At 49.2% G+C, this 26,276-nt stretch overlaps 6 protein-coding genes across 6 annotated transcripts; 2 read left to right on the top strand and 4 right to left on the bottom strand.

The window, feature by feature from the left end:
* Nucleotides 1-3,716: 3,716 nt before the first annotated feature.
* Nucleotides 3,717-4,938, bottom strand: BCR38DRAFT_411309 (uncharacterized protein; the record flags this gene model as incomplete). The annotated part of the gene is made up of 2 exons (XM_040858562.1): nucleotides 3,717-3,724; nucleotides 3,948-4,938. 2 exons carry the CDS (start codon nucleotides 4,936-4,938, stop codon nucleotides 3,717-3,719), a joined length of 999 nt encoding a protein of 332 aa, XP_040713513.1.
* Nucleotides 4,939-5,316: 378 nt separating this feature from the next.
* BCR38DRAFT_411308 (biotin-protein ligase) lies at nucleotides 5,317-7,356 on the bottom strand (the record flags this gene model as incomplete). Its single annotated transcript, XM_040858561.1, has 1 exon — nucleotides 5,317-7,356. One exon carries the CDS (start codon nucleotides 7,354-7,356, stop codon nucleotides 5,317-5,319), a length of 2,040 nt encoding a protein of 679 aa, XP_040713512.1.
* A 108-nt stretch (nucleotides 7,357-7,464) lies between these two features.
* On the top strand, nucleotides 7,465-8,109 carry BCR38DRAFT_34735 (uncharacterized protein). The gene is made up of 3 exons (XM_040856340.1): nucleotides 7,465-7,649; nucleotides 7,713-7,863; nucleotides 7,915-8,109. Exons 1-3 carry the CDS (start codon nucleotides 7,573-7,575, stop codon nucleotides 7,981-7,983), a joined length of 297 nt encoding a protein of 98 aa, XP_040713511.1. The 5' UTR covers nucleotides 7,465-7,572; the 3' UTR covers nucleotides 7,984-8,109.
* A 125-nt stretch (nucleotides 8,110-8,234) lies between these two features.
* BCR38DRAFT_348584 (mitochondrial genome maintenance MGM101-domain-containing protein) lies at nucleotides 8,235-9,188 on the top strand (the record flags this gene model as incomplete). The annotated part of the gene is made up of 2 exons (XM_040856434.1): nucleotides 8,235-8,836; nucleotides 8,924-9,188. The coding sequence occupies 2 exons, from the start codon at nucleotides 8,235-8,237 to the stop codon at nucleotides 9,186-9,188; spliced, it is 867 nt and encodes a 288-aa protein (XP_040713510.1).
* A 217-nt stretch (nucleotides 9,189-9,405) lies between these two features.
* Nucleotides 9,406-10,967, bottom strand: BCR38DRAFT_440210 (pathogenicity protein). Its single transcript, XM_040860688.1, has 2 exons — nucleotides 10,678-10,967; nucleotides 9,406-10,617 (listed from the first exon to the last, which is right to left on the bottom strand). The coding sequence occupies exons 1-2, from the start codon at nucleotides 10,704-10,706 to the stop codon at nucleotides 9,558-9,560; spliced, it is 1,089 nt and encodes a 362-aa protein (XP_040713509.1). The 5' UTR covers nucleotides 10,707-10,967; the 3' UTR covers nucleotides 9,406-9,557.
* A 4,072-nt stretch (nucleotides 10,968-15,039) lies between these two features.
* On the bottom strand, nucleotides 15,040-20,485 carry BCR38DRAFT_396328 (putative ABC multidrug transporter). Its single transcript, XM_040857644.1, has 6 exons — nucleotides 19,886-20,485; nucleotides 16,994-19,831; nucleotides 16,760-16,902; nucleotides 16,380-16,671; nucleotides 16,169-16,323; nucleotides 15,040-16,113 (listed from the first exon to the last, which is right to left on the bottom strand). Exons 1-6 carry the CDS (start codon nucleotides 20,093-20,095, stop codon nucleotides 15,354-15,356), a joined length of 4,398 nt encoding a protein of 1,465 aa, XP_040713508.1. The 5' UTR covers nucleotides 20,096-20,485; the 3' UTR covers nucleotides 15,040-15,353.
* Between the last annotated feature and the right edge of the window lie 5,791 nt (nucleotides 20,486-26,276).

Here is a 26,276-nt window from a genome sequence, read left to right as displayed (position 1 = left end):
TTTGTCAATCGTAGGCTAAGGAACTCTCTTGATAGCGTAGATCCACCTGAGACAAGAATAAGTCTAATTTCTACCGGTATTGCCAGGCAGTCGAGCCCGAGAAGCCCGGAAGGTTTATCTGATAGAGCACCCCTTTGGACGCTGTTGGGCCTGAGGAACCCGGAAGGTTTACTCGACGTTTGACGTTTCGACTTTCGTCCATTCACCCAATGATCCGAGCTCCCCGTCAGTGGTCTGGGCCGGGCTGCGGAAAGGGAACTGGTAAGTGAGATGGATGTTCCTCTTCGTCCGAAATCATCGGCCTTCTCGGAAAGAAATACCACATATGATCCTTGGCGTGGTATTTTGCCTTTACCGAGAGTCTCGACGAGCCACAGCAGCGCCGATCACTGAGTATTATTGCCTTGTCCTCGAACCAAGCCGAGTTGCTGCTTCACCTGATCATCAGGTCTCAGGTGCCTACTCTCTCATAGGTGGAAGTTAAAATAACCAGAGTTCAGCTTCATGAGAGTTCGAGACGGTCAATTTCTGCACAGCCTGCCGACTTGTCCAGACACTGGGTTCCGGAACGCATTTGAACTTTCAATGCATACCCGACAGGTTGGCAAGTATCTGGAAGATCGTTACATTAACTGCGGAAGCAACTAAATCGTCAGTCAATTTTACTGCTGCAATTCAGTAGATTTGATCAAATCGGGAGTCTTCTATCTCTATGCAGGTGGAGGAGAGTAATGATCCCTTCGGTCTCGAAGCAGCTCGTGAACGCCTCGTCACTATTCGGAACGTGAGCTCCGCTTTTTCTCTTCAAGTCCAAGATCATAGATATACCTGGTTCCGACATAGCCTTGGTGCTGGGCACAAGGTGTGGCTCGTTCCCCAAACGAGGAAGCTGCTAGAAACAAGGCTTCAGGTGTGGCTGAGGGCAATTCTACTATACTGGATCCCGATAATAAGTTTATGGCTATGCTGGCCAATGAAGCTGGTTTGATATTTGCCCCCAACCCGCCTTAAACCCGACTTATGAGGACATGTTGTTCTCGGTAGGTATGAGATAGCTGTCATGACTCAGACACACTACCGCATCCAGATACTATGGCTCCGGTGCAATGGAACTGAGCCGGGAGCAGGATTGGCAGCCGTTTCATCGTCGTCGCTCACCTCGTAATTAAATTTTAATATAGTTCAGATGCTTGATAAATGGGTTGCTGATGTCAGTGAAAGCAGCTGAAACTTAAAGTCAAATTGGCAGTGCAGTTGCCAGAACGCTGGGTACATGACACTGGTGGGGAGCCGGTGCGGGGCTGGCCCGTGAGTTTATGGGTCACAAAATATTATGGAAGTCTTGGAATACTGCTCAGCCCGGAAGATCCGGACATCGTATTTCGGAATAGGGGCGGGGGCTGTAATAGGAGCTCTAGCTGTCTATATAACGGAGTTGTCTTGGGAGGAAACAGAAGGTTAGGTCACAGACCAATTAACTATGCTGGGCATACCTACCCGTGACCACCGGTAACCACCCTGTAACCCACAGCTGGCCCTTCACTCGGTACTATTGCCTTGCGGCCTAGCCGTTCCTGACAGCAGTGATATTGATGGAATGGATGGTTGTGTCAACATCAAGAATCTTACTCGTTTGAGACAGACCCATAATGCAAGTAAATTTCACATTCCTCGACGTATAATATCCTCATCCAATCAAGTCAGGATATTGTATTTTGCCTCCCCATACCATGGTAAGGTTCGCGCTGAAAGCCTGGGGCTGGGCGCTCAAACATAGTGGAACTCACGATCTCCAGACCACCGGCATTAGTTGCAACTACAATCCGATTAGGAAATTCCAGAGCGGTTTACAGTTTTGTTTTGTGATGGACTTCATGCTGTTGCCGGTATTAGAGCAAGGCAAGTTTTGTTAGACCCTCCTGCAAAACATAATTGGTTGTTGAGAAAATCAAACATCAAGTTGGCCGGTCGCGTTGGCGCATGAAAGTGGCCAGCTCGGTGTACATTCACATTATATTGCGGGATTTAACTTTTTAGAGCGGGTAGGCGAAGGTAGTTCGGTTTCCCTCGGATATAGAATATGTATGTACATGAGATAGTAATCAAACAATAGTCCTCCAAGCTATCTTCGTCGAAATATCCATATTCTTCTCGTTCATCAAAGAAATATCCGTTTAGGATGGGCAGCAGATTATATAACTACGCCAAGAAACCAGCTAGCCATGCTGTTCCCTCCTTGGTACAGAGGAAAGGCGCTCTGCCTTAGGACTAATAGTGATGCGAGTGCATATGGGGTGTGAATTGTTGTATTGGAAAAGGATGGCCAGGTCAGCTATTCTGGCCTGGCAGAGCTCTTTTATAGCTCTTATCTTATATTATCTGTCTTATCTGTAGCTACAGGGTAACCCCCCATGGGGTCACGTATCAAATAGTATTGTCATACACAACAAGGTTACAAGGCTCGACTTGTTGGCTGGGACAGAGCCTGATTGTGTTTTTCTATTATCTATTTACTTTCATCACCTCACTATTGATAAAGTTGTTTCTGTCAGAAGGTTCCCGGTATATAGCGGATATTTGTGGATTGCTATAGGGTAGCCACCGGGTAGATTCGTGAAGCAAAACGAGTAATTAATGGGGTATAATAGGTTATGTTTGAGATATATTCTCAAAGCGTGTGTGTGTAGGTGTATTCCGGTCAGTATTCCGGTGTGTGTATCGATGTTTTATCTAAGTCTATCTAGAGGAGAATCAGACCTTTACTTATAGTTTCCAATGTTTGGTAAGCTTTGCCCTGCCCTGGCCGTGTCTCCTATAACCTGTGCAAACAATCGTCTACCTCAAATGTTCCTTATCTAACTAAGTCAAAAGCTCTTACAGACAGCACCCGGTTCGCAATGGGGATCTCGGTCTAACGGAAGTTTGAGTTCGGTATCACCAAGCATTGCAACTCGCATCGATTGATAAATCACTGAAATCTCAAATGTTCATTAGGTAATCCTAGAGATTTAGCACACGACAGACAAAATTAACTGAAGCTTCGAATTATTTCTTAGCGGCATAAAGTCAGTCTACAGACAGGAATGGCCTCGATAAATCAAAATTGATACTTTAGTATAGAGATGAAGTTGTCAGGTGCAGATAAGCCACAGTGGCCTATATGCCTTATGTAGCCAGTGGGCTCCAGTGACTTGCCGTGCCCCGGTTTATGCGAGGATCGACAAGGAGGGCTAGTGATGAACTGGTCATTATTGAATCCCCTACACTACACTGCTAGTACCCAACTAATGACTGGCAACCTATTTCTCTCTAGCACTCCCATCCTTCACTCTGTAATTAAAATACCCGTGATAGAAATCCACGGAATATTTACGACTGTATCACTTCAAGGCCTAAAGCCTGGGGAGACCGAGCCGGGTTGATCCGACGTACAATTATTTCTTTCTCCGCCCTCCATCTGACCTTTCGAGGGTTGTTTTGAATGATCTCGGGCAGTGTTGTTGCTTTTGCAGGCTTCGCTGCAACGTGAAATCCATAGTTTTGAAGAGGCCAAGGATTCCTACGAGAGGCCTACCGCAGCTGGATGGACGTATATCAGACGATGAATCCAGTGGAAATAAATACTTGGTTTTGTCGAATATTATGTATAATTGCCTTGCGGTTCGATGTCGCTGACGCGTTTATTGTAAGGACTCGGATGGCCCTTTGTACCTTGTTCACAGTTCTGGGCATTGAGTAAGCTAGCCACGCGATTAAGACAGCTGGAGACCGCAAGCTTTCGACATGTATATTTACATGAGCAGTAGCGGCTGACCGCATGTGTTGTAGCTGGGTTCACTACTCTGATGAGCCACGGATAGATGCCGAGTCCGCTCAAGTTGGCGCCATGCCTTCCCACATACCCCTGATAACCCAGAAGAAGACATTGGGCTAGGCCTGCTACATACCACGCGTGATACCCTCCTTCATAGCGGCAACCGTCATGAGCCATTGCTCCGGCGCCTTAGTGGCAGTCCATAGGGATTTTGCCGGTTTCCCCATAGCTGGCTCTTCAGGTTTTGCCTTGACCTTAGGGCTACTACACCACGCACCCCTTGACTTGAACTCCGCTTGATTTGAGGCCCTCTCCTGATCATCATCGGAAACGAGACCCATAGTGTGAAGCCACTGGTGTCTAATCTTGCCCGCCCGTTCATTGTGCCAATACCTGTCAGATCGGAATTGTGGCGAATATGTTGGATACCAGTCCGATATATGATCGCTGAGCTGCCGATACGTCGTAATAGTAATGGCTCGACACCCGTCCATCCAGCCGATCTCGACGTCGAAGTCCATCATGCACCGTGTGCAGCTGTAAACATGACCACTTGGGTCAAAGGCGGTAGGGCCAGATTTGACGACTTGACCTAGGATATAGGTAGAAAAGTGGGTTGTCAGCGAAGGTCCCGCATCCGTAAAATAGTGTATGTTTAGTTGTTCGTGTGTGTGATTGTTGATGCTGATGCAAGTATTGGCAATGTAGGAGCTGAACCGATCGCGGGTCATGTCGTCCGAGTAGTCGTCCAAAGAGACGTATGCAGTGTACTTTCCGCATACGAAAAGCTGGTTTTTGATAAATCGGGCAGACAACTCGTTAGAGTGCCTGAACCGGACTGGTTGGCCAGGCGGCCTTTTCTCAGCTCCTGTTAATTTCTTGGAGAGAATATCCACCAATAACCCATTTCCATAGGAATGAGCGTTCCCCAACATGCGGACCTGTCGATAACGAAGTGTGTAGCCCTCATCTAGTCGCAGGCCAAGATCATGACCGGAGCAGCGCTGATCATGCTTGCAGACAAGAGTTGGATCGACGCAGCTCGCACAAGTGTATTGCAGTTTGTTACAGAACGCGCAATAATAGCTGCCCCTTATCTCTTTTTCAAGGCGGTGCATGCACATGCTGCGCTCAAATCCAACAAGATCCGAAGGACGGAAGAGCCCCGAGTGATAGAGTCCTTTGCGAGTCAAACTCAAGCATATCCTATCCGCAGCAGACAGGCGGTCCGCTATGTCGAGCAAGACCTCGAAAGGTAGATCCAGCAGTGGGAAATAAGCGTTCGGGGGGGTTGAACGGCAAGTGCAGCCATTGATGGCGAGGAGTAGCAGTGATGCGTCTTACAGTCACGACTTGGAAACACGAGGTCTAGAGAACAGGTCGGTCAGTCAGGGGTTGGAGAACGTCTCAAAGCAATACGTTTTAGGTTTTCTTGACATGACGCGTGGGGAAACCATGCCTACTCCCCAACAAAGCCGAAATCTAATGTATGATGTGACAATCTAAAGTTTTCGTTTAACTAGATTTCTGAAGAAATCAAAACTGTTTTCGTCGCTTTGCAATGCCCACATTTTGCCGGTCGGTCTGTCGTCGCTGCCAAGCTCCTCTGCCTTTAGCAAGCCCCAATCTGTAGTGATTCCCATGATGCGCGCCTTGACACCCCCGTGAGCCTCAAGTGTCACAATTTGGCGTCCGTGAAGCCAATAGGAGTAGTAAAGTTCTTCCAATTCTTTGGAGAAGCCTTGACGAAGGAACTGCTTGTACAACACCTCTATCCGAGTGAGAATACGAGCTAGAAGCTTCTCAATTCGAAACGGGGGAAGATGGGATGGCAGCAGAGCGTCCAGAGAGGTTGTGGGACGTCCATTGGTAGTGTTTAACCCGATGCCAAGAACGATCTGGTACGAGCCCGAGGAGTAGGCACAGTTCGACAAGATGCCCCCTATTTTAACATAGGTGGGTGGCGATGCCGGTTTGCTGGGGTCGACGGCGTATATGTCATTCGGCCACTTCAACTTGACAGGCAATTCGGTGTATCCCTTATCGTACGTCTTGATGGCCTCGACAATAGCAATTGCGGATATATACTGGATGAAGACGATGGGGCGACTGGGAGCGAGATGGGCTGGATGATTGATGACGGTAGAGAAAACCAGACTGCCAGCGGGAGATACCCACACGTTGCTGCCACGACCACGACCGGCAATCTGAGTTGTCGCCGTCAGAGTGAAGCCGCTAGGTGCTTTGGAGAGAAGATTGTGATTCTTATCAAGCAGCGTGTTCGTACTGGTGACGACCTCTCCGTACAAGAGAAAGTCTCCCCATTCCTCGGCCTCGGTGTCAATGTCTCTGTATGCCTTGAGATTCCCATAGAAGGCGTGATGATTGAAATAGGGCGTCTCTTGTGTACCTGGCCAGGAGCTATCGTGGATGACCATACGCTTCGTGACAGTGTTGTAGTCAACAATGCCTGAACCCGGTGACGCTCCCAACCCCTGTTCTGTCGGTGGCTGAGCGGAGGTTTTATCAGACGGTAAAGACTCCTTCAGGTCGACCACCCCCCATCTGGTTTCTCTCTTCTCAAGATGGAACGTGTCATTCTCACCCTTGATGAATTCTTCGCCATTCTCTCGGGTAATAATCTCCTCCCATGAATGAAGCAGGTCGTCAACATCGCCATTACCAAGGGAGGACAAGTGCAGCCGAGAAAGAGAGGGGACGGAAGATGTTTCCTGGTTAACGTCCAGTCCAAGTTTCCCAAGGCAAGCCTTAAAGAAGTTCGTCCGAGCCTCATCAGTGGCTCGTAAACTCGCAATGAGGTCGTCATATCCTGGGATGTCGCAGTGCTGTTCGAGGTTCGCTGGTGAAAATTCTGGATGAGGACCTGTAAGCAGTGCAGAGCCCATTCCCACTTTGCACATGACCAGAGCGGGGTTCTCATCCCCTCCATCCACATTAGGGGGACTAGCATAGCTTGCGAGCACCTCGTAGTCTCTGGCATCCCCAAATGGGACGAAGACACCACCGCCATTGTAGTAAGAGGTGACTTCATCAGGGACTACCCCTGCACTCTTGAAGGCATCCTTCTTGACAATGAGTTTCACTGCTCTGGCACCTTTCTCGCTCTGGTATTGAAACCCCTGGAATGCAGCGCCTCGGCAGGTTCCTGGAAAGAAGGCCAGTTCTCTGGAGCCGACAACCTCCATGGGTTTGTTGCCGACCTCGAACTCACATTTCGTGCTCCCATAGTACCCACCGGCGCAGAATCCAAGGTAAGCGCCACCCCGACGAACATATTGAGAAATGAGAATATTGCCAGCGCCGTTGAGCACCCGGCAATATCCAAGGTCAGCACCTCCAGGAAACACCAAAAGTGCGCACGTAGGGGCCCATGGCTCTTTGAGCAAGACGGTGTCCGTGATGGGTATGACTGCGTAATTCGGTGACAAGAGGCGGCGAAGTGAATAAACTGCGTGCTTAACGGATTCTACCGTCGAGCCAGCGCCGGTGTATACCAGGACATTTAGCTTACGAGGAGCCATCCTACGACGCTCCTTTGCAGCTTGAGTTGTTCTTTTGAGGGTTTGGGGATTGTAGTCATAAAAGGGCGCACAACTAGTAGAGCGCTGGGCGGACGGAGCTTGGTTCAAATACGCCGGCCCTCCAAAAGGTGCCACTAGACTAATTCCTTCCCCAACAAGCAACGAGACGGAGCTGATCTCAAAAGGAAGGTCCTAACGCACTATCGACAAGTGAAAATGACAAAAGAAGAAAAGGACAAAGTTCAGGAGCCCGCTGCTGCAGAGGCTGAAGATGATGATGAGCCGGATGAGTGGTAAGAAAATACCTGCAAGCGTTGGTAACCCGAACCGGTCGAGCTAATGAGCGGGATATGCAGGGAGAAGCGGATCTTCAGCACTGGATGTGCAGGTACAGCCAATACACCAACAGCTGGAAAGAAGATATTGACTGGGTTTGCAACAGACGAGAATATGAAGATGACCGACTGCTACTACGAGAAGAAAGACTGGCGGGCGTGTAAAGACGAGGTACGCTGCTTTTCCAGTCGCTGCATGTGAGACTGACCATTGGGTGGGTAGATGGAGGCTTTCAGGCAGTGTTGGAAGCAGCACAATAATGACGAGAGGACCTCAATGAAAGATGCATGATTAGGAACTTGCAGTGTAGTATAGGAACAGGTGATGAGCAATTCCACTCTCAAGATCTTAGAAAGATGGCAATAAAGTGAGGCCGTTGAACAGTCAACAAAGAATGCATCTGGAAATGCTTGGCAGATCCAGCACGGCCGGCCCGCTCTTTCCCGGCCAGGAACATAGCGCAGGAAAGCAAGCCAGCGTATCTCCAAAAAATCTCAATTCAGAGCTTCATCAAACGAAGGGCGGCAACCCATATAGAAAATATGGCTTCCCGATCCCTAAACCTACTGCGTACAGCATCGCGCCAGCTCCGCATTTCCTACAGCCCATCAAGAAGCCTAGGTACTGTGTCGACTCCGAAACGATATCCGGCAACAACTGCAACCAAACCCACCACTTCGACAACGACATCAGCCGCCTCTAAGCCAGCAACACCCACTCCCACGACAGCAAGACCTACAACCTCTTCGCCCTCCTCAACAACCAAAATTGCAACCTCTCCTCCTACACAAGCAGGCAGCGCAACACGAACCCGCCTCCCCGCCGTCTCAGGCCAACCAGTCCCCGATGCGCCGGCCACAGAAGTCGACCCGTCCCTCGGCAGCCCTGTCGACTGGTCTAGCTCATTCCACGGCCTAGGCACATCAACCTTCGGTCCCGAGGTGGCCGCGGTCCTGCAGGCGCCGCTCAGCCCAGACGACATCGAGATCAAGCCAGACGGTATTATCTACCTGCCCGAGATCAAGTACCGCCGCGTTCTTAACGCGGCGTTTGGGCCGGGAGGCTGGGGGTTGGCGCCGAGGGCAGACCTTGTGGTGGAGGATAGGCAGGTGACGCGCGAGTATGCGTTGATTGTCCATGGACGGTAAACCTTCCTTTTTTTCAAACTAGTTATTATTCGTGGCCTGTGAGAAGATGTGAGGGTTCATGAGCTGATAAACTTCCGTAACAGCTTCGTAGGTCAAGCCCGCGGTGAACAGCAATACTTCAACACAGATGGCATCTCGACTGCAGCCGAGGGGTGTAAGTCGAACGCCCTGATGCGGTGCTGCAAGGACCTGGGCATTGCGAGCGAGTTGTGGGACCCCCGGTACATACGTCGCTTCATGAAGGAGTATGCACAACAGGTTTGGGTTGAGCATGTTACCACAAAGAAGAAGAAGCAGATTTGGCTCAGAAAGGACGATGATATTCGGTATCCGTTCAAGAAGGTATAGACATGCGACAAGGGATCATCACGGAGCGCAAGATAAGAGAAGAAGGTTGGGACTGTACTATATGGCTTGGGCATACCCAGAGACTTTGCTGTACTGAAGTGCAACTTTACACCTTCCAGGCACTCGATATGTGAATACGTGTTATGTAGACGACACGAGAGGCGGCTAAAGCAGGAACACTATTTGTATCATAGGATAGATAATTATACAAGATGCAAAGCACGCAGCTCCCCATTCCAGAGTCTTGGGCTCTAGGCGGACAGTTCGAACCGATCCCTTGCGGCCTTCCGGTCTAGCAGTCATAAAACAAACGCGCCATACCAGAAACCCCGACCCATCCGGAATTCCAAACTCCAGCATGCAATAATACTACTGCTCAAACCCAGAGCCTCGCCCGCTCTCCGTTGGCGTGCCCGGTCCAACCGTACCCCAACCGAGGAAGCTCCATGCGCCTTTACCAGCACCAGTTCCTTCCGGATGTGGCCGTCTTCGCATGCCGTTGCCGTCGACTTCTTCTTCGCCGCTCTCAGCATCGATCTTCTCGAAGTCGACCTCGCTTCGACTCTTACTCAAAGCGCTCCACATGCTGTGACCACTTGGGGGTCGCGACGTCACGTCGCCCTGTCCGCCATCCAGACTCATACTGCCAGGTCGCAGGTCCTGTCTAGCCCTCCGCTCCTCCTCTGTTCGTTCAATATCCCTAGCCTCCTTGTCGAGCGTGCTGAGCACGAACGCTAGCTTTTCCTTCTGCTGCGCAATGAAGCTCATCTTGTCCTGCGCACTGCCGATGTTGTCCGGAACTAGGGTGCCGCTCATACTCATGTCGACATCCCGCGTCCCGACAGGTGAGGATGACGTTCCGGCGCCAGTTCCAGCGCCAGTCGCAGCCGTCACGGCGCCGGCAAGCAAGTTGAAGAAGTCCTGTCCGGTGTTCCCCGCACCTCCAGTCGCCCACCTAGCAGCGGGCACACTAAACCTAGCTAGCAGTGCCGAAGTGTAGCTCTGCGGCTGCGCGCTCGCACGTGTCTCTTCCTCCCTCACCGGACTTGGCGGCATACCCAGCACCTTGGTCTTCAGGAGTTCGATCGCCTGCTTCAGGTACGCCATTCCCGCCGCCTTGAGCCTATCGTGCGCGCTGGCGATAAAGTCCTCGATGGCGTTTTCATTTTCGGCCAGGTACGGGTGCAAGTACGTCTCGTAGAGGTGGCGGGCGCCTTGGGTCTGCGGGAGGACGAGGTAGAGGAGGAAGAGCAAGCGGACGTAGGCGTAAAATGGGATCCAGACGAGAATGAACTCTAACCAGGACTCAACGAGAAGGGCGCACGAGAGGACCGACCAGTACATAAGCCATGGTGTTAGTTGGGCCGGGTCGGAAGTTTTGAGCGCTTTGTAGGAGGCGAAGAGGGGAAACAGGAACGATGCTATCGAGCTGTGAGGCGGGTTAGCAGCGGTGCGATATGGCTCAACAACAGTTCGAATCTCGACGTACGACAGGAATTTGGGAAATATGTCGAACATTATGGCTCGTTGCGCATTCGATGCAGAGTGATAAGCTAGCTTATCTCAGGTGGGTTCGGTTCGTACGGAGATAGCTAGGAGCTACACAAGAACGTCGAGATAAATGAAAGGGGAGTTAGGAAAGAGATTCGGCACAGAAGGAGTTGCAGTGGAAAAGGTGATCACAGCTGAATCCGATCCTGCCGACGAACAAGTTAAGTGACCAGGAGCTGCGGATTGGGGAACGTTGGAGTATAGATACGCGGCCCCGTAAGGTTGATAATTGGCGTAGAATGCTCAAGTGCTCGACGCGGGGAGCAGCAGGCACCTGAGCATGACAGAATGAGGGGTTCCTAGCGCACTTGGGCCAACGGATGACCCCACTTGCCTACCGACGTTAGCCTGAGTTGAGCTTATCGCGTCTGCCAAAGAGTAGCCTCACTTCTAGAACTCAGATGCAGGTAAGAGTGTTGGACCGTGCGTTGGTCATGAGTTTGGAAGGGCATTGATCAATTTTCAGCTCAGATCTCGTGGGTTTGGGAATTTGAAACCAACTTCGTTTCTTCTGAGGCCCATTCTGTTAAATAACCACAATTTTAATTCGCCTATGTCTTGCACACTCTGGCTACTCGACGAATTTCGCTGATGATTACAGTTTGGCGTGGGTCATGACGCGGCTCTGGAGCAGTCTGTCCTCGTGAATTGTTGTCTGCCTGGAACAAGTCGAAAATCATCAAGCCTCGTTAGAAATGCCAACGGTCATGTTCTCGAGCTAGGACACACTAGCTCTTTTTGATATTAGCCTATGCGTGTATTCATGCGTCGGGAAACATCACAATGTGTCGACGGGTGGGTAATTCGGAACAGCTCGGCTTTTCGTTATTGCTAGGTGAGTAAAGTTTCCTTTCGTGTTACTGACAGTACGCCAGCATACATGCCAAGTAAATTTGGATTGGATTCTCCCATTTTCCTCTTGCGATGTTCAAGTGGCAGCCTTCGATCAAATCGACAGATTTCCGCACATGACGCCATGAACGAGTGTCCCCTTGACATCAAACCCCCTAAATCCCTTGATCACAACCTTTTTCACCACTTCATCTTGGTCCCTATCATAATGTAGTGGAATTCTGTCTAACCATTTGAAAACTCGTCACCCGGTTCATTGAAGGAAAAGAAGTTAGGAGGCGAGTGGCCTGCCCAAGCACCGCCGGTGGCGCCATCATCCTTCGTCGAGTTTAATTGATTCGAATGTTTCTACAAAATTTCAACCCCACGATGCCTTCCCGGCTTTTGAGTTTCCACTTACCTTAAAGCTATTTTTCTTGGTTTTGGGACTCTTTCATCTTTTGCCCCCCCTGATTAATTGTCCATAGGCTTGTTCTCGTCACTAACTTAGAGATAAGAAGGGGGTCTCGCGGCTAGCCTTTGCTTTCTCGCTGCTGGAATTTATGGTTGGCGCGCTGCTTTTATTTGTCATCGTGATCAAGTGATAGCTGTTGCAGATGTCCTTCCATCGCTTCAATGTCTGGGTCTGGCTTTTCATTCTTATATCCCATTGCTTTGGGACTTTCGCCGCTCCCTCTGCGAGACTGCTAGAGCCGAGGGTGACTTTCCCGATTCAGTATGGTCAACTCGATATGCCCAAACCTCCATATACAGATCATTAATAATACCTGGGTGGTACTCGTGGCGCTTATCAGCCAACTATGTCATGAGCGAATCAAGCTGGCTTCGATTTACTGATTTGGGAACCTAACCGCGGCAAGGTCACACTTTCCTGTTGTCTGGAAACCCCGACATGTGTTGGCAGTGCACACTTGAACGTCACTCCATCAGATCTGTAGTTAATAACTGTTGTGTGACCTGAGTAAAAGGGGTATAACAGTCTCATGTTCACTCTATCCAGATCATAAATCCCACGTGTATATTGGCCTGGCCCCCGCTCGTATCCTGTTCGCTTCAATGATCTGCCCTGCACTTCGTTCTAAATCCTATGCTCCCGTGTTCAGTCGTACAAGGATTCGTAAGGTCGGTCAACTCCCTGTAAGCGACATCATTTGGCAAAGCTCTCTTCGTCGCGGCACTAGTTCCTCATACGACTCTCATCTCAGTGACTGTAAATATATATAGAGGATACAAGTGACGTTGTAAGTGAAGCACAATGCTTCTAAACTCGATGGTTATTATTGTCCTGGTGCCTTAGCAATCCCCTTAGCTCTCTTCCCTCTCGTCTTTTAGCTCATACAAGCTCAAGCCCTCGCCCTTCATATTTGCCTTCTTTATAAACTCATTAGGGCCACAAATAAACAAGTCGAGGTCAGCTGCATTAGCCTGGAGCTCATCGTCGGAAACCCGCTCACTACCTCGATACTTGTTGTTTGAAATGATGTAATGAGTAAATATTTGGCTCTATGGCTTGTTGTACGAAAGGGAATTCCTATGGTTGAGTAGACAAAAAAAACATGATCTTGTGGGCCAAGTTATTATGGTATAATCACAAAGCCTGTCCAACAGCCATTCAACAAACCCTAACAACTGTTGAGGCCTTCAGGCCGATTGCGAAGGTTTGGCCTCTCAACCATAACCTCGACACCCATCAAATACCATGTCCCGTTGTGTACTGTCACGGTTGGTGCAGAATGATTCGATGTGATCCATCCCTGTTCTTCGCCTCAAGAAAGAGAACGGAGGCATACAAATTGTTTGCCCTTGGGAAATGATCGACCTTGCCAGAAAACATTTGGCAAACGAGGTATCGTATTAAATCCATTGTACCCCGCAGATGACGGATCTAATTTCGTTAACTGTCATAAACGGATGCTGTAGTCGTGAATAGCGAGCGGTCAATGTTCCCCTATTGTGCAGTTATTAGGGTCAGAAAGTCTTTTTTTCTGTGGTCGCCAGGTCTGGGGCTTGAGTATGAACCTAAATATGTCTAAGTGGTTAAGTTACAGAGGTGACTAATTCAAAGCATCTGCAATAATACAATTTGCACTTCATGCGTAGTATATATATTCCTGCTTGGGTAGGGCGGATCAGTTTGGCACTTTCATAGCTTGAAGATGCTCGCATGATGGGTTCTCAATCAATGTGGGAACGGCTGTTGATGTTCAATTTCCCCCTAGTTTACGACTGCTGTTTTAGTTATTCAAATTAACTTGGTTACGATACACATAGTTTGGGAGGAGAAGTCGTCCATTACGAAAGCCTCCTCGTTTTGGATTAGGTGCACTAACTCAAGCTCAGGGGCAGTTACTGAAGGAGATCAGTCCCAAGATGTGACAAACTCATGCTACTAAACTTTCAAAGTCTATTCTGGAGATACAGCGCTAAAATTGTACGTACACTTAGCTGCTATGCTAGTGAGATCAACTATATCGCCGTAGGCCTTGGATGGATTTATTGATGCATTTCGTTGTCCGCGGATTAGTTATTTTACTACCATGATGATTTAAGCAAGTAGTTTGAACATGTCAGATTCTGTTTAGCAAGCAGAGGAAATAAACCGTGGTGCAGTTCGTAACACGAAAATGGAGTGAAAATTATCCGGAGCACGAGATGCGTCTAGTTTCATTACCAGTGACACCCAATGTGCCGTACGATGACATCCTAACCATAATAAAAAGAAAACCCGACGCTCTAATGAGAAATATTCAAAGAATGTGATGTATATTGACGAAACACAGGAATATGTAGCGCCGCTGCAGAGCCTCCAGAGCCTGCTTACACCTTCCGATCGTGTGGTGCAGGTGCACAGATAGTTCCGGATAATTCCAGGACTCCCGTAACATATTCGTCACTGTATTTGGGAATCGTTCCTCATGCTGTAACTTTCGCTGGAGGAACTGACCGTGTCCAGGCTGTCGGTCTGCCCCGTAAGCTCCTCCAAAGGCTGCGGTGCAGATGACATCCAAGATGGATCACTGTACTGCGTCTGCTAGTGCGAGACTGTGGCTGTTCGCAGTTATGGTTGAATGATCAGAAGTGACCCAAGGAACCCCTCATGCTCCTGATTTTCAGTGTTGAAGGCTTGACGTGAAGTGATTGGGTATGGAGTCCGATGGAAAACTCCATATACCGGATGTTTTAGGTAGAGATTCAATTTCGTCATAATTCTCAGCGAGAATGCTATATGTTTCATTGGCCAAGAAGCTTGTTCATTAAGTTACGGTTACACCGGAATCTCGCACAGTTGGATATGCATTGCTCCTCACCCATCCATATCAACCGCAGTCTAACTTACCGAAAGATCGGCATAGGTAGCTGGCATGAGCACCTGCGTAGGGTATGGTGCAGCTATCGAGGTTTTTCCTGACGATGAAGTGATTGGCGAAGGGGCTAACGTGTTCACCATTTCATAGTCTGGATTCTCAACTTATCACTGAGCATTCTCAGCTCCAATGGTACCTACATAGAGAGTAAATTGATATGATGCCATCAATGCCACCCCTGTCTAACACCTCAGGGAAAGCTACCCGAACATATGATACCAATGTCCTTTTGTGTACCCTAAAAGCCAAAAGTTTGACCTGTTACTTTTGAGCTGGTGTCATCCAGGCAGTTTTGCGTGGATTTACTTGTTTCGCGCTCGTGAAGTCTTTTGTCGGCCTCGTCCCGCAGAATTTCCACGACCTTCCGCACCGAGTGCATCTGTCGAGTTTGACAAATCTAATTACCACCTGCCTTCCACAAATCCCCGAACCTCGTTCCCTCACTCCCCGAAAGAGCCCTGGGATTCCCAACCTCGGCAATCTCCCCCTGGTCCATCACCACCACCCTATCAAAGTCCATAATCATATCCAACCGATGACTCACAGCCACAACTGTATATTCCTTGAACTCCACTCTGATAATCTCCTGCATAGCCCTTTCCATCTCCTGATCAACACTCGAAGTAACCTCATCCAAAAGTAGGATCCCGCCCTCAGAGCCCCCACCACCCAGTCCCAGACTCCGAGCGCGTATCCGCCTCCTCAAAACAGCCCGTGCAAGGGAAAACAGCTGCCGCTGCCCCTGACTCAGCGTTCCCGGGCTCATACCGGCTTGCAGCCCGCCGCGCTCCCGGACGAAAGACCACAGGTCGACTGTTTCCAGGACGGACTGGCATTCTGGTACGCCTGCGTGGTCGAAGGGGTCTAAATTCTCTTGGAAGGTAGACCCGTCGGGGAGAAAAACGGCATCTTGGGGCACGGCGATGATGCGTCGACGGAGCGTGGGACGGTCGAGGCGGTGAAGGGGCACCTTGTTGATGTAGACGTTTGCCGGGGTTTCGCTTAAGGGGTCGAGTAATTTCAGTAGGAGGGCAAGGATGCTGGACTTGCCGCTTCCGGTGCGTCCGCAAATTGCGATTCGCTCCCCGGGAGCGATGGTGAGGTTGATTTGGCGGAGAGCCAAGTTGGGTAGCTCATCGTTTTGTGAGTCCTCAGTGCTATCCACTATGTTAGTCGGAGTTCGAGTTAAGAAGCAAATGATTTCCGTCTTACTCATAGCTTGCCGAGACGCCCTTCAGCTCAATATCGCCTCTCTGTGGCCAGTCTTCCGCCGGTATGATATCTTCGTCGTCTCTGTTCTCCGGTTTCACGTTGGCGTCAAATGACTTCAGCCGAGCAATTGCTGCGATGGAGGTCTCGAGTCGAGTCTGTACACCTTGTCAGTCCTCAGGTTTTGTGAAACACCGTTGGGTGAAGGACATACGTAAAAAATGACAATCCCAGAAAGCGATTCACCGAATTGCATTAGGGTTACCATTGCTCCGCCAGTGAAGCCATTGGAGCCCCGCGTCTTGATAGCCAGGACAGTGAGCAGAACTGCCATGCCCATGACCACAAAATTTAGTACAAGCGTTAGCCATCGCTGGATCATAACTAGCAAATAGGCAGGGCGCTGAGAGTTGTCCAGGAGGTGGATGTTTTTCTTGCGATCCTCGGAAATGAACCCGAAAGCGCGAAGGGTAACAATGCCCTTCGATGTGTCTAGAAAATGGGTGCTGATGAGTTGGTCAGTTGAGCATCCTCATCCACCAAATACCACGAATATATTCTCTGGTTGGGATTGGCGATTGGGGTTCGGCTTACTAAAGAGGACTCTTTGCCTCAAGATCGAGTAGTCGAAGCTGTCTTGAAGTTCGTAGGTAAAATCTTTGCACCACCCACAGAAGCGCGATGAGAAAGGGGTAGCTAATGGCAATGAAGGGGGAAGACGTAATCATTACACAAGCCTAGCGAGAGGAAGATTAGCAATCTGAACATAGTTGACGTTCACATACTAAACTCGAAGCTTTTGAAGTCTAAAAGACAACCCCAACGTACCTGACCTATTGATACAGATACGGTAAAGAGAACGTTGAGAAGGGCATTGGGGAGATCGTTATCGATCAGATTCAGGTCTTGAGAGAACAGATTCAAGACTGTACCCTGATCCGTCTTGGTGAAGAAAGCTAATGAAGCGTTGATCAACGTATTTAACGCATTCCAATGAAGAGACGCACCGCTTCTTTTGATAGCGACGAGGTGCAGCAGTGTGGCCAGCGTCATTAAAGACAACAGGCAGCTTATCTGGAGTAACGCATAAATGCCGGCATATAATGCATTGGAGTGCTTTGGATTTTGGGAAACAACATCGGTACTCCAGTACGTGAGCCAGATATTTGGGAAGTTGTAAAAAAAGCCCAAAACTGCTGCCCAGAAGAAGAGACTGCCCGCCAGAAGTAGGCCCATGCTTTGGAAGTAGAGTTTGTAGACTGTGCTATCGCCAATCTGTCTCGACTTATCGTTGTCCACCAATACGGAAGACGCAGTGGTGGCTTGCCGCAGCAAGTCGGGTTGGGATTGCATTGACACGCTGGACTCTGCCACATCTGATGGCGTGTCGCTGTCCGATGACTTGACTCCTAAGCTGTGGACATAACGCTCGTTAGCCATGAGGTCCTGGAAAGTACCCTGTTCGACCACGGTGCCATTTCCAAGCGCAACGATGTGGTCAGCTGCTGGTAAATGCCTGATGGAGTGAGTGCATAGCACTGCTGTAGCATGGCGGCGCCTAATGAGTCCATCCGGCCCGAATACTTGTCGAAAAATTTGATCTTCCGTATCTGCATCGAGACCGCTAAAGACGTCATCAAAAACAAGTAGGTCTGATTGCAGGTAAAGGGATCTGGCCAGGGCAACTCTTTGTTTCTGGCCCCCTGACAGGGTTATTCCATTCGAACCAATATTAGTGTGGTCTCCAAGAGGTAGTTTTTCCAGGTCGAATGCAAGCATTGTAGCCTCGATAACTTCAGAGTACCTAGTGGGATCTAAAGGGGAAAATCCAACGATATTGTCTCTCACTGACCCATTGTAGAGGAATGCCGATTGGTCGCAGTACCCAACCCGTGCATACCTTGCGCCCATAGTTATGCTTCCTTGGTTGAATGGTATTTCGCCAAGAAGCGCCTTCAGCAGGGTAGATTTACCAGACCCAATGGGACCGACAATGATGGTGAGAGCTGAATTGGGCACCTCGAGGTTGACGTTGTCGAGAACAATTTTGCTTGCTTCCCATCCGTACGAACCATTGCGGACTTCAATCGCGGTTGTCGACGTTGGAACATCTTTGGACTGTTTCTCTGAATCCTCTCGCGCGCTGTCAAGGGTTGCTCGCCTCTGCTTCCTCGTCTCCGATTCGAGATAGGCCTGGATACGGCTGAGACAGGCCAGGCCAGCTATGAGCATCGGGATACTCTGAAATATTGTCTGAAGGGGATTGGCCATCAGGAGTAGAAACGACAGCGACGTGAAAAGTCTTGTAGCGTTCAGGCCCTTCCTAGCAGCAACCCCGAATGTAATGAAGGGTGTTACCAGCAGCGGAACAAATGCGATAAGTGCTGCCATAATGGACAGTTTGCGGGACCGGGAGCCTGATGCCAGCTCATCAACACGAAGGTTCTGTACAAATTCAGTCACAGGCGTAGTTAACCCCGATATCTTAAGGTTCTTCACGTTTCCTATCACGGTGGCCGTTAAGCTGACACGCCGCTGCACCGCTTCCATCCATGCCTTCTGCGAAGGCCCGGTGTATCGAACAAGAACGGTAGTAGACAGAACGCAGACAAGTACAACCACGAGTGGTGTCACGAAGGCGGCTCCAAGTTGGGTATAAAGCAACCAGCCAGCGATGCCAGTCTCAATGAAAGCCGCCCAAATATCGTGAAGACTGTCGAAGCCTATGATGATGCGCTCTATGTCGCTGCTCATGAGAGTAAGCGGGGCGCCCTCGTCTCCCGAGAAATTACTGGCTTCGACGGCTTTCGTGTAGATTGCCGTCACGAGACACCCTCGTGCCATGTAGAGCATCCGTTGATGGAAATAACCGTACAGGGCGTTTGAGATGGCAATACCGGTGTATATAGCGACGCTTGCGCCAATAAGGCCGTAACCAACATTGGCAGATGCAGTGGTATCGGGCCCAGAAAGATGGGAAAGGTAGTCCAAAAGGCGACTGATAAAGAACGGCTGGCAGAAGTTGAATCCAAGCAGAGCAAGTCGAGCTGGGATGGGTAGAAGAAGAGCCGTAACCAAGGTGCGCGCCAGTACCTGCAAAAGCCCATACTTGCTTCTCTTCAACTTTTCGTAGTCCAGGTGCTTGCTGAACCGTCGGTGGAGAGACTCGCCGCCCATGGATTGATCCAGGGGGTACAAATCCCTGATTTGCAGGATCTTCCTGTACCCATCAAGGAACAATGAATTTAACCAGAAAAACACTCCCAAGGAGTATATCCCACTCGTCTCTTCTGGGCTGTGTTCTTTCGCATCCCACATAACCCATTTCGCTTTCCTCTGGGCCTCTAGGAGCAGTATCAGCGCCTTCACAGCTATTCCGGCGGTGAAGATGCAGGTGTAAGTCTGCTCGGCCTTCGTGCCCGAGGCAAGCCAGAAGGTCCTAGTCTCGGTTACGTCGAGGAGTATGGTTATGAAAAGATAAGCGTTGAGAAGTACTGATGGCCGAGGATTCTTGCTGTGATCAAAGAGGGATAAACAGGCCATGCACAAGGCTGCAAGTAGCTGCGACACAGCACAACCTATTGCCAGGCTCGTCACGTTGAAGGAGCGCACTCCAACTAGGATGAGAAGCGACAGCTGAAGACCAACATAGGTAGTAATGGCACTCTGAGCTGTGTGAGCGGTCACTCATTCATACGGGGTAGTCGCTTAATTACATACCAGTTTGGTGAGTTGGAGTAATGGCGCATCGATAACAGTTGGTTTTCTTGCCATCAAACAGATTCGCCATACCGATAACACGATAAAGATTACTGATGGTACCAGGGATAGGAATATCTGCTCGAACTTGACGGTAAAATCGAAGCCATCTCGACATCCGAGTACGACGGGGCCTATGGCGTCGTCTTGGCTGCAGGTAGAGAACAACATCGTATGACTCGGCCGCAGCCACAAGTCTGTTATACTTTGAAAGATACAAGGCCTTAAGTGAGAATGTTTTCAATTGAGTGTTATTTATCTCTTGAGTTCACAACTGGAAATCCTAGTCACAAGTTGGCGGCTGCCTACGTAGCCAAAGCAGAGTTGGCTGACGAGTTCCAATGATGATCAATTTGCTTGAATGACAACTGAAAGAAGAAAAATCGAGAAAATGATGAAATCATTTGACTGCCAGTAAGCGTGCCAGTGCAATTCATCGCAGACATAATATCGGCCTAATAGGCCACCGCAGACTCGTCAGCTCCGAATTCCATTGTTATTCGATTTCGAAATGACCCCTGGAAGTTCGCTGAAGATAGCCTACCACGTGGTTGAATCCATGTCCATATGAAGCCGGATTGCTGAAATAGGCAGCTCCTAGGCATGTTCAAGGTGAGCAAGCCGATTGGCGACTCCAGTCATTAGTGCCGGGGTTCGACATTGTTTCCGACGACGAGGCGTAAGTCCCAAATTGACGGTACAGTAACTGCGGATTCCATTGTTGGTTTTACCCAACCGGAGCTCTCAATGGAGAAAATCGCCAATGACGAGAATTTCCCATAGGTAGACAAGGCATCAAGCTTGCGCACACCGAAACTCTATGGAGTTGAAGCCTTGATGCCTATGATGGCGTGAGGCATTTGTTGGGGGTTCATCACCTCTGAGAAGCAACGTAATCCACCCATAAGCGTGCCACACCCCCTAGCGTGCCACACCCCCTAGCGTGCCACCCAATCTCGGCTTGTCGAATTCGTTCAACTTAACAACATCGTCAATTTTTACGTCAATTTTCTTCGTCATATCTAGGCAGATGGATTAGGAAGACAAGATCAGTAAAGCCATTAAGTCTACCCGCGCTGGGGTATTCCCTAGTATATGCAAAGCAGCCAAGCCTTTTAGGGTCCCCAAACAAAACCCTCCAAGCCCGAATTTAGGGCAGTTAGAACCGGGCTACCGCCCACTAATACTGGCAGTAACTATGATCTACTAATAAAGCAATGATCGAAGGAGCCTTACCTCAGTTAGCTACGTGGGGTTAGCCTTGATCTATCAAAGTAATACAAGGGCTAATAGTAAACTTACTAGAAGCTAAAGAAGATAAGGACCCCCTCGGGATTCGTTAGTATACTAGCTTTCCAGACCGCTATCTTAAGCTAAAGATATTGATACGTGACCCCATGGGGGGTTGCCCTATAGCTAGAGATAAGATAGATAAGAGCTATAAAAGAGCTCTGCCAGGCCAGAATAGCTGACCTGGCCATCCTTTCCCAATACAACAATTCACAGCCCATATGCACTCGCATCAGATATGTAGAGTCCATAGTTTAGATTAGGCTCGAAAGGATAGTGTTACGTACGATAATACCTATAATATAGATTAAAAGGGGATTAGTAAGAGGATCGGTAATAACCCCTATAGTTGTCACGACCTGGGTTGCATCGCATTGGTAGAGACCTCGATTAGGTGCTATCGACGAAGATTCTACTCTAAGGAGCGAAGGAAAGAAGATGACAACTTAGGTTTGAGGGAGCGCGACTAAGTCGTCCACGCTTGGCGGGGCTCCTACAGGGGTTATGATTGGCTTCCCATCTGGCACTGCCATGGCAGGTGTTCCAGCTGTAGGTCACCTGGTTGTAGTGAGTCTGCGAGGGTTGACCTTCACAATAGTTATTAACTCTCGAGAGGATAGTTAGGACTTTGCTAATTAGCCTAGTAACCGTAAATATAACGGAGTCCACGGTCCAATTGCACACTTCGGCAGATTTTCGTACGCTACCACTTTGACCTGCGGTTTTGCACCACATAACTATGGTTGGTTCTTGGAATGAAAGTGATATGATTCTAGCTTTACATGCGCTTCAATCTGATCCAAAATTAAGTGTACGTCGCGCTGGTCAGATCTATAACGTACCTTTTAGAACCCTTGCGTATCGACGCGACGGTAAAACCGCTCGAGCGATTATGCGATCGCCAACGCAAAAGTTGACTCCTTCCGAAGAAGAGGCCATCGTAAGACATATAAAAGACCTAGATTCGCGAGCATTTCCTCCCCGATTGAGTGGTGTTGAAGATATGGCCAACCGATTACTTCGAAGTCGCGACGTGGGACGCGTCGGCGTCAACTGGGCCTCGAGCTTCGTAAGACGACAACTAGACCTCTGGACGCGTTTAAATCGAAGGATCGACTATAAGAGAGTCCTATGCGAAGATCCCGATGCGTATCGCGCGTGGTTTGACCTGGTATGGAATACAATTGCGAAATATGCGATCTAGGAGGAGGATATCTACAACTTCGACGAGACCGGTTTTGTGATGGGCCAAATCTCGTCCGAAATGGTCGTGACGACTTCTGATCGGCGCGGAAGGCCTAGAGCAGCCCAGCAAGGAAATCGGGAAGGGGTTACAGTTATTCAAGGCGTTGGGTCGTCCGGTTATGCCCTCCCTCCGTACATCATTTTCGCCGGCAAAACCCACCTCTCGTCATGGTACGAAAACAGCCCATTACCGCCTGATTGGGTTATCGCAGTTACTAAAAATGGCTGGACTACGAACGAGAGAGGCGAAGATTGGATAAAACACTTCGATCATCACACCAAGTCTCGTACGAAAGGTACTCATCGCCTATTGATCCTCGACGGTCACGAAAGCCATCACTCGACCGATTTCGAGGTATATTGCAAAGCTAACAATATCTTAGCGCTTTGTATGCCTCCTCATTCGTCGCATAAGCTCCAGCCTCTTGATGTTGGTTGTTTTCGCGGGTTAAAAAGAGCGTACGGAAAAGAAATCGAAGATCTCATGCGAGCACATATAAGTCCTATCTCGAAAGAAGACTTTTTACCGGCGTTTTTAAACACGTACAAGGCAAATGAGACCTTAAGTCGACGTCGCCGTGCGAAGAAAAAACAGCTACAGAGTGGAGGGTCACTTCGTATACAAGCTGGACAGGACCTACAGTCTCAATGAGAGGTTGATGGGCAGTTACATGACGAATTTCGTCAAATTGGTGGTCGTACGAGGCGGCGAATTGCGCGTGTACGGCGCTGTAGAATCTGCGGCGAGCCCGGACATAATGCGCGCACTTGTGGAAATGATGTAGAGACGTCTGAAGATAACGATTTTGAGTAGTTTCAATTGATGATAGGCGTTGTGGTTGAATTAACTTATACATTGTCGTATAAGGTCTGCCAAAGTGTGCAATTGGCCGTGTGTGCAATTGGACCGTGGACTACGTTACTTCTATTTCTAAATATATATAACGTGGTTTAACACCGAGTCGCGCATATCACCGAGTCGCGCACTTTTTACCACACTATAATTTCAAGTTCAATTAAAAAGCCACAACAGACTAAAGTTTATTGAAATTTATTCAGAGCTATATACATCTGACAATTATAGTTCGACCTGACAAGTCTTTACATTATGTCCGGTCTTCTTACACTTACTACATCGTCGTACAGTCGACGGACCAGCCTTTTCTTTACCCCCCCTAGAGCGCTTGTCCTCCTTTACCTGGGCCTCCGCGTCCTTCCAGGCCAAAATGTCCAGGGCATCCTCGACAGTAAGTGCACCTCCTTGCTGGACACGCGATTTTTTTGCCCTCCGACGCTTGCTTAGTGCCTCATTTGCCTTGCGAAGGGTGGAGCACTCAGCCTTCAAGAGGGTATTCTCATGGGCTAATCGAGTTATACCCTTCGCAAGGTGGCCAACAGCATCAAAAGTTGGGGTCAGAGAGCTTCCCTGATGTCTGGAGATTCGGCGATTGACAAAATCGGACTGCGAGAGAGCCTCTGTCGGGTTATTTGGCGTTTGCGAAACCCAAGGGTCAGCATCTGGAAGAGAGGGGCTAACGGGTGTAGGCGACCGAATCTTAACATCCAGCTTCGAGATAACGGCTTCAGGGTCGTGGAGGACTAGGCCGGCTCCTCGAAACCCTGCCTTGATGTTTTTGTCGGTTATTGTCTTTAAATAAGCCTCCTTAAAGGCGATAAAGAACTCGACCTTAGTAATGTGGTTAATATGGGACTTGATAAATATATCAATCTCTCGACCGTATATACGTTTCAAGACCCCAAAGCACCCGACATCAAGTGGCTGGGTTAGATGAGACGAGTGCGGGGGCAGACTGATAGTAATAATGCCGTTAGACTTGCAATAAGACTTGAAATCGGCCGATGTATGACTCTCATGCCCGTCCAATACTAACAGCCGATACACGCCTCTTTTGGTCGAGATAGTGTGCTTGTTGAAATGTTTGATCCAGTCTAGACCAGTCTCGTTGTTCGTCCACCCGTTTTCGGTCGGTTTGACTACCCAATCGGCTGGTAGGTCCCCCTCAGTATACCAATTAGCAAGGTGATAATTCCCCTGAATTACCAGAAATGGCGGGATGTCGCGACCCTCCGAATTGACACAGGTAATCGCCGTGGCCCATTGCCGGTTACCTGGCTGGACCTTCTTGCCTCTACCATTACGTTCAGACGAGGTAACGACCATCGAGCGTTGAATAACGCCCATCATAAAGCCCGTCTCGTCGAAGTTCCACATATCGCAGTCCTGGATCCCGTATTTGGCCCTCATATTCGATACAAGCCGGAACCAGTCGTCAATAATCTTTGGATCCTCGCAGAGGGCCCTCTGGAAATCATACGAGCGAGAAAAACGCGTCTGTAACTCTGGGGTTCGCTTTACAAAGCGATGCGCCCAGAGCTTGCCGACGCGTCGGGTACCCCGCGTCGCAAGAATGGAATTGGCCATATCTTCCACACCCTCGAGCCGGGGAGGAAACCCTCTCAAATCTAGGTCAAGTACATGCTGAACAATAGCTCTTTCCTATCTTGGTGAGGACTCGGGTACACCGTATAGCTTTGCTGCTCGACGTTGGCTCATATTTTTGGTCGATCGGATAGCTTCGATGGCAAGGTTGATTTTGGCTTCTTGGGTTTTAACTGACATGGTGTTGTTGTTGAGGAAATAAGTGTTGAAGTCAAAAGGTTGGAAAAGTTGAAAAAGTGCGCGACTCGGTGATATGCGCGACTCGGTGTTAAACCACGTTAGAAATTAACGGTTACTTCTTACTACCTTCTTAATGTTCAAGGGTAAGGGAATTTTACCGTCTTAGATAAGAGGATTAATCGAAGGACTATTATTTAGGTTGCCCTCACAGATAGAAGGATCGATAGAATACTTTAACCCAGTGATGTGAGTATATATAGGGTGTAAAGTGTGTGTATTGTGAAGCGTGGTTAAGTAGCTATCTAGCTAGTCGAAGGCACTCGTAGGCTGCCTATCTTATCCATAGCTACAGGGTGACCCTCCTTGGGGTCACATATCACCTAGCTACGCTATACCGTGGGAAGTTGTGGTCTCAGGTGTGGACGGGTACCAGGCAGGCAGGCACGCATTGTAGTATTTAGGAACCCCCCAGGGCCAACTTGGATTGGTCCCTTATGCACCTTCATAGTACTAATACAGCCCCTAGTACTTGGATTTCGACATGATAGAATCTCTCACTGTATTGGGTTATTGCGAAGGTTGTCAGCACCAGAGGATCCTTTCTTATTTTATTTTATTTTATTTTTAGATCTATTATGTACCGTAATATCCTAGGCGCTGAGAGAAGTACTAGCTTATCCCTACAAGATCTATGGAAGATCGTTGCGAAGTATCGGATAGACCCTTTTATTATATAAGCCTTACCGACGAGAATAGTATACGTGTTTGTCAGGGTACGGCTAGGCCGAAGGCAATAGTACAGAGTGATGGGGAGTAACGGGCGTCCCTCCTACGTAATACCGGGTGGTCACTGGCGGTCTCAGGTAGGGGTGCCCACGGTGATGCATTGATCTCTGCCCTCTCTATCTTCCTCCGTCTCGACTCCTTACTTATAGCCAGCCGAGGTTCTCTCTTGGATTCTGGATGTTTGCTTCCGTATGTCTGTGTTCCTCCGACTTCGGCCAATATCTTGGACAGCGGCTCCTTATCTGCAACCAAGCGATTCCCTATCCGCTGCAAACGGCTTCAACGGCTCTCTAGCCGCCACAAACGGCTTCCTACCTGGTGGAAGCTGGCCCGCCTCGGATGAAACTTGTGGCTCTGACAACTCCTTCCCTATCCTACTTCGAGATGGTC

The sequence above is a fragment of the Pseudomassariella vexata genome (genome assembly GCF_002105095.1).
Source record: "Pseudomassariella vexata strain CBS 129021 chromosome Unknown BCR38scaffold_10, whole genome shotgun sequence".
Classification (NCBI taxonomy): Eukaryota; Fungi; Ascomycota; class Sordariomycetes; order Amphisphaeriales; family Pseudomassariaceae; genus Pseudomassariella; species Pseudomassariella vexata.
This window is presented reverse-complemented; position numbering and strand designations above follow the sequence as displayed.

Excerpts from the sequence above, each read along its gene's own strand:
- BCR38DRAFT_34735 (XM_040856340.1), top strand. The coding sequence starts at position 7,573 with ATGACAAAAGAAGAAAAGGACAAAGTTCAGGAGCCCGCTGCTGCAGAG. Across the intron at positions 7,650-7,712 it reads GATGATGAGCCGGATGAGTG|GGAGAAGCGGATCTTCAGCA; the intron begins GTAAGAAAATAC and ends CGGGATATGCAG. Across the intron at positions 7,864-7,914 it reads GGCGGGCGTGTAAAGACGAG|ATGGAGGCTTTCAGGCAGTG; the intron begins GTACGCTGCTTT and ends TTGGGTGGGTAG.
- BCR38DRAFT_440210 (XM_040860688.1), bottom strand. The coding sequence starts at position 10,706 with ATGTTCGACATATTTCCCAAATTCCTGTC. Across the intron at positions 10,618-10,677 it reads ATATTTCCCAAATTCCTGTC|CTCGATAGCATCGTTCCTGT; the intron begins GTACGTCGAGAT and ends CCCGCCTCACAG.
- BCR38DRAFT_396328 (XM_040857644.1), bottom strand. The coding sequence starts at position 20,095 with ATGTTGTTCTCTACCTGCAGCCAAGACGACGCCATAGGCCCCGTCGTA. Across the intron at positions 19,832-19,885 it reads TACTCCAACTCACCAAACTG|AGTGCCATTACTACCTATGT; the intron begins GTATGTAATTAA and ends CACACAGCTCAG. Across the intron at positions 16,903-16,993 it reads TATCTGTATCAATAGGTCAG|GCTTGTGTAATGATTACGTC; the intron begins GTACGTTGGGGT and ends TCCTCTCGCTAG.